Source organism: Talpa occidentalis, unplaced genomic scaffold (genome assembly GCF_014898055.3).
Source record: "Talpa occidentalis isolate TD23 unplaced genomic scaffold, MPIMG_talOcc4v2.1 talOcc4.2, whole genome shotgun sequence".
In the NCBI taxonomy this organism is placed as follows: domain Eukaryota; kingdom Metazoa; phylum Chordata; class Mammalia; order Eulipotyphla; family Talpidae; genus Talpa; species Talpa occidentalis.
This window is the reverse complement of record NW_023602073.1, coordinates 115,501,823-115,516,675: the sequence shown is the minus strand read 5'-3', so window position 1 is coordinate 115,516,675 and position 14,853 is coordinate 115,501,823. Positions and strand designations below refer to the sequence as shown.

General features: G+C 39.9%; 1 protein-coding gene across 1 annotated transcript in view; it reads left to right on the top strand.

The window, feature by feature from the left end:
• The first annotated feature begins 10,157 nt into the window (after positions 1-10,157).
• The window catches only part of FRK (fyn related Src family tyrosine kinase), a 94,472-nt gene continuing 89,776 nt past the window's right edge, over positions 10,158-14,853 (top strand). The window contains exon 1 of the mRNA XM_037520957.2: positions 10,158-10,544. Within this exon, the coding sequence (XP_037376854.1) occupies positions 10,174-10,544 (371 nt within the window). The 5' untranslated portion in view covers positions 10,158-10,173. The remainder of the gene's footprint in view (positions 10,545-14,853) is intronic.

Here is a 14,853-nt window from a genome sequence, read left to right as displayed (position 1 = left end):
CAATTTCTTTGTCTAATCCCTCTGCAGATATCTCTAGACTACTTTTACAGTATCTTGCTGAAATCTGGATATGCTGTGCTTATTTCATGTCTTTGATAGTGACAAAAAAAATCAAACAAAGAGCTTTGAAGAGGTCCCCCTACCCCCCAAAAAAAGCTGAATTAACTTACTCACAAGCAAGGGAACTTGTGTCATTAACAAATTCACTGAGTAGTTCACTTTCAGGGAAAAGTCATTATTCCTCAAGTGTTAGAAATGGGGTTTTCTGGTTATGCTCTTTAGGTATTGAAAACATACCTTCTGGATAGACATTCTAGCATATTTAGTTCATTCTAACAGATTCTTATAAGATCCCACAGTGTCAGGCTAGTGTTTGGTCCCACTGGAGGTGACTAAATAAGGGAATATCGAAGGCTATGATGAACATATATAAAGGATCCCAAGATCTCTGCCAACATCATAGTCAAAGGAAGAATCTAAATTTGTTGAGAAAATCCTACTTCCAAACAAATTCATATTCTGAGGTATTGGGGGACAGGACTTCACAATTCAACCCATAACACATGCTAAGTGAGAACCTCGGTAGGGGATTTTGCTACTCTACAGAGAGTGGCTCTGGATAACCTTGGTAAGGATATAATATGTAGGCTGAAAACAGGAGACTCTAACTGATGAAGGGTCTGAGAAAAAGCACTCTTACTGAGAAATAGTAAGTAAAAGGCTTTTGATCAGAAAAAGATCTTGGCCATCATCTTACTTAGCAGAAAGCTGATCACTGAGGCTGGACCACAGAGAGCCAAAGGAGGAGAAATGTGAGATGGAAGGGAGATGCTGGAGATAGGCTGGCAGGGCGTGTGTCTAAAGGTAAAGAGTTCGGAACTTATTTCATGTGAATGGCAACTATTGAAAGACACAAATAGGATTTATGTTTTGTTTTTTTTTTTCAAGATTATTTTGACTGGTATTTAGACACTAGGTGGTGGTGGAGCAAGGCTGAAAGCAGGGAGATCCTGCTTTCAGCATCTGATGTTGGAGTCAATGTTGGAAACAAGAGATTATAACTGTGTAAAGAGGTTAATATCAATGGGTAGGACAGATATGATATGTGAGAAAAATTGATACAATGATGGGGGCACTAATAAAGTGGTCAAGAAAAAATTAATTAAGAGGGAAACACCTTTTCTGACTCTTAACAGACAAACCAGAACCCATATTTATCTGGTAAACAAATCGGAAAATGGTAAGGATCGGAAAATGGAGAAATTGGGAGACGCCATATCATGCAAGAATGGAGGCTTGAGCAAAGGTCAATGATATGTGAAAGCACAGCGCATGTAGGGGCATGACGACTTACATTGATTCAGAGCAAAGAGTTTGGAGGAAGACTAGACATGATAAAGATTTATACGGGGTATGACTTTCTAGGATGTCTTTTCATAGGCAGGCAAGCTGTGACTATGTGAGTTGGGGAGACAGGCCCTACTTCCACCATGAAAACTCCCTGAACCCTAGGAGCTGGAGTGAGGTAAGGACTCTGGAGGGGTCCTTATTCTTCTAGTGATCCCTTGTTGGTGGTAGCCCTTTGCAAGCCTACTGTGCCTGTGACAAGATTTTGAGAATGGTTCTGGCTGCCTACTTTCCTTTATTCCTACTGGTTTTCTAGGCTTTGTCTGTTAGCCTTCCCATTGACTCTGCAAACCACTTGAATTATTTCAGTGTATTCTCTTTCAGTGTAAGTTAGCCATACTTTGTTTCTTAATTTGCCTAAGAACTTACTGGTATACAATGGAATAGACTAGAGTTAGGCAGAAGCGAGACAATGGAGGACCTTGCAGGCCATCTTAAACATGGTCTTTATCTTCAAGACAATGAGTAGACATCGAAGAACTACTTTTTAACCAAACTTTTATTTTGTTTTTTTTTTTTTAAATATTTATTTATTTATTTATACAAGCACTGGGTGTAGTCAGAAGTGTGGGAGGGTGAGAGAATTCACAAGAGCCAGAGCAGGGAACAGAACAGACAGGCTGACGAAGAAATACACTGCCGCAGGGAGCAGTGGGCGCGGCAGGAGAGGTCTGTCATGCCTTGTGGGACCGTTGCCTGCGGCCAGGGATTCAACCAGCGCTGCAGAGGCTGCGGGCAGCTTCGCAGCCCAGTGCTTAACCGCTGTGCCACCAGAAGAGGCCCCAAACTTTTATTTTTAAGATAATTAAATTTGCATGCAAATGATAAAAATAATACAGAAATGCCATGTACTCTGTATCTTGCTTCACTTAATGGCATCTTGTAATACTACTGTACAATATCACAACTCAGATATTAACATAGATTCAACCAAGATAGAGAACACTTACTCATCACATCAAATACTCATATTGTTCTTTTATAGTCACATCAACTTCCTTCTTATCTCCAACCTTTCATTAACTCTGGCAACCATTAATGGATTCTCCATTTCTATAATATTGTCATTTCAATATGCTATTAGGTTGCTACATAAATGAATCATGTATACACTGTGTAACCTTCTGGGATTGACTCTTTTTTCCTCAATATAATTTTTCTAATTATTCTGGTCATATATAGCAACAGTCTGTTGATTTTATTCCTGAATAATTTTCCATGGCATGCTATAACAGTATATTTAACTGCTCACCTGTTGAAGTAAATCTGAGTTATTTCCAGTTTGGAGCTATTCTTGATAAAGCCACTATAAACATTTGTGTACAAGTTTTTAATGTGAATATAAGTTTTCATTTTCAGGGATAATTGTCCAATGGTATAATTGTTAATTTATATCATAGTCCCATGTTAAGTTATAAAAATCTGTCGAACTGTTATCTGGAGTAACTGTACCATTTTATATTTCCACCTGAAATGTATGAACAATTCAGTTTTCCTATATCCATGCTATCCTTAATTGGCTCTGTATTATTTATTTTAGTCATTCTGATAGGTGTATTGTGATAGCTCATTGTGAATTTAATTTGCCTTTCCTGATGGCTAATGATGTTGAACATCTTTTAATGAACTTATTTTCCATCTGTATATTTTCTTTAATTAAATGTCTGTTTACATCCATTGTTCATCTTGAATATGGATTGTTTTATCTAATACTGTTAACTATGAAATTTCTTTCTATATTCTCTATATTGGTTCTCTGCCAGGAGTTTGATTTACGAGCACTTTATTTATTTTTTCCCAGTCTGTAGTTTGTATTTTCATCCTCTTAACAGGGTCCTTTTTTGTATAGCAAAATTTTAAATTTTGATGAAGTACAATTTATCAATTCTCCTTTTTTATAGTGCTTTTGGTATTAAATTTAAAAACACTATAAAAGTTTTTTATATGTATATCTGTACATCTTACATTTAAGTTGAAACTCATCTTGAAGTAATTTTTACAGAAGGAGAAGATTATCTTTCCTTGATTGAATTGCTTTTCTGCTTTTGCCCAGAATCAGTTGGGCATATTTGTGTGGGTCTGTTTCTTAGATGTACTGATGTATCTGATCCTCTGATGACGCCACACAATCTTGACTACTGGAGCTATGTAATTTGTTGTATATCAGGTAGCCTGAGTACTGCTGCCTTATTTTTCTTTTCAGTAAAGCATGGTTAATACAGTGTGATATGAGCAGTCTTTTGCTCTGCTGTGACTACTCTGCCTACAGGGTGAGGTTGGTGGAGGCACATGAGACTAGAAAGAGGAAGAGCAATAGTTCAGAGATTATTATTTTTTTTTTTTCCTATTAGCTACACAGCCCTGGGCAGATACTTCCCCTCTCAGTGCCTCAGTTTCCTTGTCTTCAGGAGCAAAGACAGGACCCACTTCACCGGGTTGCAGAAGGCATTAAATAAACTAATTTTGGAAAAAGCATTAGGAGCTCTGAACATTGTTTTTTTTTTTTTTTTTTTTTTATTTATTTTTTATTTATTTATTTTATTTATTTATTTGTACAAGCACTGGGTACAGTCAGAAGCGCGGGAGGGTGAGAGAATTCACCAGAGCCAGAGCAGGGAGCAGAGCAGGCAGAAGGACCAAGTACACTGCTGAGGGGAGCAGTGGGCGGCAGGAGAAGTCTGCGCGCCATGTGGGACCCTCCTCCGGTGGCCGGGGAGCAGCCGGGGATCGAACCGGCGCTGCAGAGGCTGCGGTCAGCTTCGCAACCCAGCGCTCAACCGCTGCGCCACCGGGGAGGCCCTAGTTCAGAGATTATTAAAGAAAGAACTAAAGAACTATTTAGAAAGAACTAGAAATGTTCTGAGTTAAAGTATTAGAGGGTGGAGAGGAAGCAGATAAAGAGAGCAGAGTCTAAATAGTTGGAATTCATAGTATTAATTCACTGATCAGCAATAGTGGGTAAGGAAAAAAAAACAGAGTTTAAGTTGTTATTCAAGTTTCTAATAGGACATGACTTTGACTGAGGCAAAATATATGTAAAAATGAAAGATTTTGACAGACTCTTAATGTTATTTTGTATCTTTTGAATTTGAGATTGAAGTGTATGTGGAATGTTCTGTACAGGTTATGTCGCTCTGTATTTTTTCTTCTCTCCTTTTTTTCCCCTAATGCTTGAGAGCTTTGGGCTTGATTATAGGCTATGAGGAAAGCATTTACTGAGAGAGGGAAGAAGAGCACAATTGATGGGATCAGGCCCCATAGGGACTGGTGTCAAGAGGACAGATGTGAGATTTAACCATCTTTCTCTCATCGAAAGCCTGTCAGTTAAGATTAGTCTTAGGTATACATAGTAAAAGTCAAAATAATTATACTTTACATTGCTAGATGATAGAAAATGTTGCCCATATTATAAACAAGTGTAAGGTATGTACTCCTGGGATGCAAGTTCCCTTTTATCTTTTTTGCTCTTCACATTTTTAAGGTTGTCTTATGGTTCAAGTTGTGTGCCGGAGGTGCAGCCATCTCAAAAGAAGTCTAGGAAAGATAAAAGGGGGAAGAAAACAAAAAGTAGACCTCCCAACTGAGCCTGCTTCTTTTAAGGAATATTCCTGATACCCCAATAACTTCTGCTTTTTTAAAATTAGTTCCTTCTAACTATAAGAAGGGCTAAAAACTGTGATCTCTAGCCTTTTGCTTCTGTAAAAGTAAGTTTCTGTTAGTAAGGAAGAAATTGGAGACATTGGGTGAGTAAGAAGTTTTGCCCCAAGAAGAAAGGAAGTGCAAGGATTTGCAGATGTAGATACATGTTTTGATGCAAGGAAAGAAAACTGAATGGGTTAATGTTCAACAGATTTGGAATTTTGAATTTCTGTGACAAGCTCATCATCAGAGAAAAGAGGTGTCTGCTGAAACCCTGAGGTGAATGGTGGGTGATTTGGAATAGCGCCTGAGACATTGAAGAGAATCGCAGCTGGCATAGAAAATGTGGCCATTCTAGCAGGAGTTAAGGATCATTAATTTGTCCTAGTATAAAACCGAATATCTGTGGGATTTACTGTTGCAGGGGTCAGCACATATAAGATCATGGCTTAATTCATTTGCTATGTGTCTGCTGGGCATGGGGGATTGCAGGAGCTCAGAAATTTCAAAGAAAAAACATTTTGGCAGAAATCAATAAGAAAGGCCTAAAAATGTTGTGGGATTTTTATTTCGACCTTGAAATGCAGGCATCCATTTATTGGTGGGGAAGGAATACCAAGCAAAAGAATAGTAAAGGAGACAGAATCAGATGTGGGGGTGGACAAGATGCGGGGAGCTACAGTGAACTAACTTGACTGAGTGGGAGGGCTAATGTAAGGCAGTAATAGAAGGAGGATGTTGAAAGGGTACACCTGTCTGATAAAGATTAGATAAATCTTTAGGCTTGAATTCTACGCTGTGTCTTCCAAGCAGTGAGGATCTGTTGAAGGTTATTGTGCAGGAGAGAGATTTAAGGAGATTAATGTGGTGGCTGTTTGCTATAATGATGGGAGGGAGAGTGGCGGTAGAGGAAAACTGGTTTATGAGGCTGGCAAAGGAGTCCAATATTCAGGAGCCAATAAGAGAGGACAGAAAGATGGAGAGGCAATGCATAGAAAGTCACCCTCTCCTGACACTTTTCCCACTACAGAATTTTTTGCTCTCATTTGTGATGTGCTTATGTGTATTTGCATGTATTTATCTCACCCCAGTGCCTTTTCTTTCCTTTTTTTTTCCTTTTCTTTCCCCCCTTTTCCCCTTCCCTCCCTTCTTCCCTCCTTCCTTCAACAATAATCTATTACTTGTATACTGGACATTGTACAAGGCACTGAAGATTCAGGAAGAAGGAAATTTTATTCTCCTGGAGAAAGCATATAAGTAAGGAACCAAGTAGAATCAGTAAGTGATGGCAAAGAACTAGGTGCCAGGTTGTAGGGGTGCACAGAGTAGAGGCCCCTAACATATTATGGCAGAGAAGGTACCTCTTGAACCCAAACTAGAAAATCACATGGAAGTCACCAGGAGAGCAGGAAGTGAAGGAAACAGTGGTGCAGCAGGGAAGTGGACATCAGGCCTCAGGAGGTGCTGGTCACTGGGTGAACATGCTTCCAGGACAGGTTGCAGGAGAGAAGGTTCGAGGTGTTAGAGACATTATAGGGCCTCATATATTACATTAAAGATCTTAGATTTTATTTAAAACATGTTGGAGGCACTTGAAGAATTTTAGAAGAATGACATTATCTTTTTTTTAGAGTCTTTGAATATGAGGGGTTACAATCTCATCAGACTCAGTGAAATTGGGAGCCTGGGTCAGCCACATGGCCACTGTGTGACCCTGAGCAAGTCCCTTAACAACTCTAAGCTTCAGGGCCTCCCCGGTGGCGCAGCAGTTGAGCGCTGGGTTGTGAAGTTGCCCCATAGCCTCTGCAGCGCCGGTTTGATCCCCAGCGGCCGGGTGAGGGTCCCACATGGCGCGCAGACCTCTCCTGCTGCCTTCTGCTCCCCTCAGCAGTGTACTTCGCCAGTCTGCCTGCTCTGCTCTCCGCTCAGACTCTGGTGAATTCTCTCACCCTCCCGTGCTTCTGACTGTACCCAGTGCTTGTATAAATGAATAAATAAATCTTTAAAAAAAAAAAAAACAAAAAACCTCTTAGCTTCAGTTTCTTTTTCTCTAAAACTAAGACACAGACAAAAACTACCTTCCCTATAGGTATTGTTGTTTTTTCATTTGGTGAGAATTAAATGATTCAGTATTTGCAACATTCTTAACACAAGTGCCTACCATACAGAAAGGCTCCACAATGGATAAATATTCTTGCTAGTACTCATGCCATTGTCTCTGTTAGAAAAGTTGTTCTACAAGTGGAGTGCAAGGTAAGTCAGAGATGAGGGGAAGTTGGAAGAAGGGAGACTAATTAGGCCTCTAGAATAATGTAGGGAAGAATTTTCTTCTATTTTTGTTCTAGTACCAAGTTATTCAGAAGGAGTACAAGCAAAAAAGAATTTGTGAGTAAATGAAAAGGAAGACTGAACAGAATTTAGCAATTGATTAGCTCAGAGAAATCAGGGCAAGAGTGAAAGATGACTGCAAGGCTTCAAGCTCGGGTGCCCACAGATTTCTGGTAGTATCGACACAGGGCAAGCCTTTCTCTCCTACCCCTCGGCTCTGCTTTCTCAGCCCATTGCTCCCCTGACATCTTTGGATGGTTGGACGCTTTTTCAATTTCATTCACTTGCTCAATGGCTGTGCTGTTCAGGTCTTGCACTTTGTCTTTTTCCAGAATGCCTTGTCATAACCACAGTGGATTTAGTTGAATTTAGAACTTTCACATTTTGAAGTCTCCAACTTCACTTACACATTGGTTTTGAATATATCTCTCCAGTTGCTTCCATATATGTCATAGATCTCATTGATGTCTCTGGAAAAACTCCAGGATCTAGGGGCATGAATAGGATCTTATGCTTTTTATAATTAATATTGTGTTTGGAATAAAATATTCTTATGAGTTTTCCATATTACATAATTGCTATTTTCCCTTCTGTTTAAAATATGAAATAAGATTTTAGGCCTCATATCTTTATATATATATATATATATATTTCTTAATTCATTTTTATTTTTGCACAATGTATGCATTTTCATCTTGGTTATATTCCCCATACAATTGCACCGGCCTTATTTTGACACCAATCCCTCCTCCCCCCTCCCCCCATAGTGTGTTTCTGGTTTGTAGTTGCTTGTTGATTTTTAATTTTTTCTTTATTATAGTTATTCTTTTTCCTGGTTCTTTATTTAGGTTTTCTAAACTCCTGCAATGAGTGAGACCATCCGGTATTTTTCTTTTTCTTTCTGGCTTATTTTGCTAAGCATGATCCCTTTCAGCTCCATCCATGTTGCTGCAAATTGCACGAGTTTATCTTTTTTGATTGTTGAGTAATATTCCATTGTGCATATATCTTAAACAAACCAACAAACTGAACTCAGCTCAAGTGTCTGACTTTTCTGTTCCTGACAAATAGTTAAGTTGTATTCTGACAATGAAGGCAATTGGAGAATTCTGGGCAGGAAACCTAGCACTACTTAGTTTAACGGAACAATCTGCCCACCATGATTACCTGCCGTTAATACAAGGTAATGACAGGTGGGGTTGAGGGCACGGTTCTTCTGGTTTTCTTTACTTTTTTCTCTTTCTTGGGTTTATTTTCCCAATTACTAAAAATGTCTCATAGTGTGACAAAGAACAGGAATTTGGAGATTGCATTGGGGCTACGTTAGCCAGCTTCAAGACTCCCCTGACTTTGAGAACAATTGTTTTTCATAGAGAAACTATCTAGCAACTGCATAAAAACAAGTGCCACATCACAAACAAGTTTGCAGTGCTCTCTACTAGGGAAAATGGCAGCATGCTGACCAAACTCATTGCTCAAGTACTCTTGGAATCGCACTCACATCTGTGAGACAGCTGCCCTGAACTAGGGAAGAAGAGCAAAAACTAGTGCCTGCCTTGAGATCACTGTCCTGATCTCAGCTTCATTAGCTAAGCTCCTGCCCACAGTGTTCATAAGGACTAATATAGACCTGGGATCAAAGTTTGACACAAGAACCTCCAAACATAACCCTCTCTTCTGCTCTTTCTCTCTGCTGTCACTGTGTGTGTGTGTGTATCAGAAATAGTATGTGTGTGATGGGAAATTAAATGTCTGTGGAAAAAAGCCGTTTTTAGATTCTCAGCATTTTGAAAAGTTGTCCATTTTTCCAGACTGTGAATATACTCTGCAGTTATTAAAATTTATTAACAGTGATGGAAAAACGGTAAGAACTTTGTCTTTGTTACTCAATTACCCTTTGGTAACAAATACCTACACACTTTAATTTACCTTTTATAAGCCCTAGTGGTGGCAAAACAATCCTACTTCTCTTTGCATGTGTGCGTGCAGGTGTGTGTATGTGTATGTTTCAATCTCTGCACTTGGTTTCTGTGCTGAGAAACTAGCAAGACAAAAAGCTACCTGGACTAGCCTGTTTTGCTGAGTATGGATTTTGGCAGCTGCTTGAAGAGTTTAGCTCCCTGATGAGGGCGCTGGACTCTCTTGGGTGTGGGTAAAAGAGTCTTAAAGAGGACAGAAATCCCATTTAGACTGCAGACAAAAAGAAACCAGGAAGTAAGGAGAAATTATTACAGCCTGTTCATAGCTCAGGATGGTAAAGGCAATAGTCACAGCTGCTTGGTTATTCATTAGCAAAAGGGAAAGAGCCTTGGGGGTCAGGACTGGTCAAACTAGAGAGACAGACGTGAAACAAGTAGAAAGCTCCTGGCAAAGGCAAGCTGTGAAGATTTTACCTGGCGTTAACATCCTTCTGTTGCTAACTTTTTCTTGGGACAAAAGGCAAGTTGATTCTTTTTTGTTCTCAGATATTTGTTTAAATAAGGCCCTCTTAATTTTCTTTTTGTTGCGGGATTCCTAAACAGACAAGAAGAAAAGGCATCTTTCCCCTAAGCCACTGCCCAGCTCCCACTGGGCTTGGCCCTGGAGCAGCGGCCAGAGACACAGAAAGCTAGCCGGTGTCTCCCAGCTGGGCTTGCTGCAGGTCAGCCGGACGGTTGTGAAACAGGGTTTTGTACACCCGGCAAAGCCTGGTGAGTTGGTGCTGGTTTCAAAGTTTCCTGCTGGAAGAAAGGAAGGTGGATCTGCAGAGACAGAGGGGAGAGGGAGAAGCCCCTCTCCCCTCCTCCCCACCTGGGTACCATGGGCAACACATGCCAGCGGCTCTGGGCACGCGTGAAATCCTGTCTCCCCTGCTTGTCCCGGGAGGCAGACAAATCGGTGGTGATTGAGAACCATGGGGCTTGTAGCTCCCCTGATACTTCCCAGACACAGAATCAGGAGCTGACGAGAAGCCATGGCCACTACTTTGTGGCTCTATTTGACTACCAGGCTCGGACGGCAGAGGACCTGAGCTTCCACGCAGGCGACAAGCTCCTAATCTTGGACACTTCCCCCCAGGGCTGGTGGCTTGCCAGGCACTTGGAGAAAAGGGCAGAAGGCTCCAGTTTGCAACTGCAGGGCTACATTCCTTCTAACTATGTGGCAGAAGACAGGAGCTTACAGGCAGAACCGTGAGTAGTACAAGCCCACGCTTTGTTTCCCAACTCTGAGGGCGACTAATGGGTTTTCCTTCTTACCTGTCTGCAACATACTGATTTCCAAAGAGTTGTTTTGAAAGTAGTAGGAATTACTGGCAAGAACCTTCTAACTGGCACACACCTCCCTTGATAAGTGAGAGTGAAAATAAACAGTTAATTGTTGATATGACTTCTATTGCAGTATGTATACCCACAGGCCCTGAGTGCATTTTCAGCATAAACAGATGGTACATTTAATGCACTATCTTTCCTTTGTGTATAAAGTAAAACATGCTTCACTTTAACGATAGTCACATTTTATTTGCAGATATATCATAGATCTCCCTTAAACCACACTTTCAAAATTTGAATTCCAGTTCTTTTCTAAAAATATCCTTGAAGTATCAACTCCAGCCCTAACTCTAATTATCATCTCACTTCTTTCTGATAGGCACATTCAGAGCTAACAAACAGAAGGTAACATTTAGAAGATCCTAATTTTTTACTATGTAGTCCCAGTGAGCTAGATGTTTTTCTTTGAATCCCTAATCTGGGGTTTTGCTACCCAAATTATATCCTCTGTTTTTTATTATGACTAGAAACTGGTCAGCTATGGATATTTAGTAAATTTTAACAAGAAAAATGACAGTTATTTCCCCAGAGGCAGAGAAAATGGTTATTTGAATGAATCTTATGGTTTATGGGCCTCCCTAGTGGCGCAAGCAGTTGAGCGCTGCACTGTGAAGCTGTGCATAGCCTCTGCAGCACGGGTTTGATTCCAGACTGGCGAGAATCCCACATGGCGCAGCAGATCTCTCCTGTCTTACCTGCTGTTCCCCTCGAAGTGTATTTCAGTCAGTCTGCCTGTTGTGTTCCCCACTCTGTCTCTGGTGAATCCTCTCACCCTCCCGCGTATCTGGCCTATACCCTGATTCTTGTATAAATAAATACTTAAAAAAAATCTTATGGTTTATAGTGGAACAGAAGAGGGAAATGTTATTATTCACTTATCCACTTATACATCCATCCATCCACCCACCCACACACCCAAGTACCAGGCATGGTAGTGGGCATAGTGAGAGGGGCAGAGGGGCAGTTATGATACAGTGGTTGAAGATAAAGTAGATGAAGTGGTGTCTTGACAGTGGTTACTTGAGGTCTGGAGTGCTGAGAAGCTAGTGGAGACTGTTATGGATCCTAATCTTGTTGCTGCATGACTCCAATGAGAGCCTAAGTATCTCAGAAAATGGACTCACTTAATAGAATGGATTTTCTGTAGAGGAAACACTGAAGAGTGACTCATTTACATGTGGAAGTGTTTCTTCTTTTTCTGAAAGATACTGCATCCATTATGTCCAGGGAAAGTAATGTACGGAAGGCCCATGGAGCACTGTGGCTGCTTTCCAAACTCAAATCCAAACACAAAAGGAGGTTTGGGGATTTTTGAGATTCTCTCCAAATACAAGAGCCTATAAATGTTAAGAAGTGTCTTATAGCTAATAGAAAGGAAATGAAATCTAGTCTTTTGATGAGGGGAACTAATCAGTTTCAAATGAGAAAATCTCCTGTGTGTACATTTATTTTCTATGATAATCTATAGGTCTATATGTCCTCATTGACTGTTTAGTTACATGCATTTATGTTTTCGCTAGTATATATTTTCTATTTAGATATGTATTATGTAAGGTAAAATATGTAAGGTAAAATATTATGTATATTCAATGTAACATATATATATATACTATTATAGTATAATGATATTAGGGCCTTGAATTTATAATCTACTAGTTTTAAATGTATTCAATTCTCTTAACTGCGTAGGGCCTCTATTACCTCATCTGTCTCTGGGTTAGCTTAGACCTCTGGATTTCCTGATGGTCTGGGAACATGAGTTCTTAGGTTTCATATGTAGTGGTCCAACTATATTTACATTTGATAAAACAATAAATGCTGAAAAAAGCGAGTGAACTAAAATAAGACAAAAAATCCAAAAGTGGTAACTTTCTGGATAACAGACTCAAGCTAAGTATCTTTTCATATTTAGATTCTCTGCCTAACAAATGCAAAATAGAGAACTAAAGCTTTGTGACTATATTTTGATTCTCAGGGGTATCTGTGGCCAAGAATACTTTTTTCCCTCTGTTCATAACCTCAGACCTTTCCTCTTGGAATTGGTTCACAGCAGCATTCCCACGTGTCGCTACTCTCCTAGATCTCTAGAGTGGCTTCCTTGGGGGTATCCACATCACTGGAATAAAAACCTGATGTCCAGAAACACTGCCGCGGCGACTTCTGGTCTGTAATCTTCATCTGTGAACCCAGGTTACTAGCGAGGCTTCTTGCCACCAATCAGCTAACTCGCTCCCGTGTTTGCGGTGTAGACAGCCATAGACCCTTCACTTCCACTCCTTTCCCAACAGAAGTGATGTTAACCTAATAATCTGAATGAGGATGTCCAAGTTGCCCATGCATTGCCTTAGTACCAGGAAAATTACAGAAAATAATTTTGAATTTTTCAAATTTATATTCATTTTTTCCTTCATGGGATTTCCAACATGGAATCCCTCAAAAAAACCTTACTGCTAGTTAGGATTTGATTACACTGGCTCCTTAAATTTCTTATTCACAGTGTTTTTAGAGATATAACTGACAATCATCCAAAGAATAATATTCTGGAAATTACATAAATTCGGAGCCAAGAGCACTGAGTTTAAATTCTATTGCTTTTAGTGCAAAAACAGTTCAAGTAATGCAATATAGTGATGAAAAATAAAATGACCAGCAATAGCATAATTTATACATAGCATCATTATCTACAAAAAATTTAATTGTTTAGGTGAACTTTAGGTGATGTCTACCTATTTTTATGCAAAATTGGGTTAGAATAATATTTTGTGGAAAACTTTTTCTCCTCCTCTTATTACCACATAAAGTTAGATAATATCCAGTCCTCTTCTATTTACCATTTTAGGGGCTGCCTTGAAAAATAAAACAATAAATATATGTAATTCATAATTTTATTGGTAATTAATGCTTTGGGGATCAAAATGTTAGAATTTTATGAAATGTGAAGGTAAAGGAATTTCTCTCCATCTGCTTGGAGTGTATTTTCCTACTTGTGCTCTAATTCAGGTAAAGGACTCCTTTCAACATTTTATCTAATTTTTATCTAATTTCTGACTAGAAGAAAGCATGGAGAAAGAAAGTGGTATGTTTTTGGAAAGATTCTTACCCACTATAAATAAATGGAATTACTTCTTCACTGTTTGGTGATTAGAATACTGCTGAATAACTGTCCAATACACTTGTGCGCAGTGTTCCTAATTATTTTCAACCTAGATATCAGTGGATTTCTCCTTCAGCTGGGGTATGAAGCCAGCTTTTGGATCTGAAGTTAGTTAAAGGCAGAGGAACAATGTGGTTTAAAAATTAAAATTGCAGTTAATGAATAAATAAGTAATAAAGGCATTAACATATTTACAAACCAATATGCCATAATAGATTTTATCTACTTTGAGTAATTTAAATCACGAGAAAAATCAGCTATGGGCAGCAGTCCCCAAGTTGTTTGTTACCCGGATCATTTGTTTCTTTCCTTGCATGTAAATTATTTGAACTCTACTCCTCAGTTTCTCATCTGTAAAATAGGAATACAAATGATACCGTTCTCATCAAATAGTGACATGAGATTATTTGTGTAGAGAGTGTGTGCTGTCAGAGAAACTGACACCTCCTAAGGGCTTAAGCAGTGTTACCTATTTGGCAGCTCTTCCTTTATTTCTGTTAAATGGATGATACTTTGCATACCCCACTCTTGCCTCAATTGACAATACTCTTTCCCTATGACAGATCTCTCACACACTGCACACCCTTAATCCTTCTTTTCCCTCATTTATATAGGTTTGGGGTCTCCCATGGGATGGGTGTGTAACAGGGTGGTCCCCAGGAAAGGGGGAGGTTCCCTGCCCCACCCAAGGGAGGGTGGAGCTGAGCAGGAAGAGGAGAAGCTGCAGAAGAAACTGAGGAAGGAAGCAGGATGGAGCCAGGAGACCTGGAGGAGGCGCATGGAGCCTAGAGACACGTGAAGAAACTGTGCTTGTCTTTTGGTCGTGGACTGGGTGACACAGATGTGGGTGAGACCCGTGGGGAGGTGACAATGGCAGCTTTTATTTTGATGTTGATTTTGCTCTTTTCCTTCCGGGCTTGTTTGGTAGTTTCTGACCCTTTTTTGTGGGTCCCCACTGGAAGATGCTTTAGACTTGTGGCAGGCTTTGGGGCCTTGTTCTGGGCCGATCCCATATGG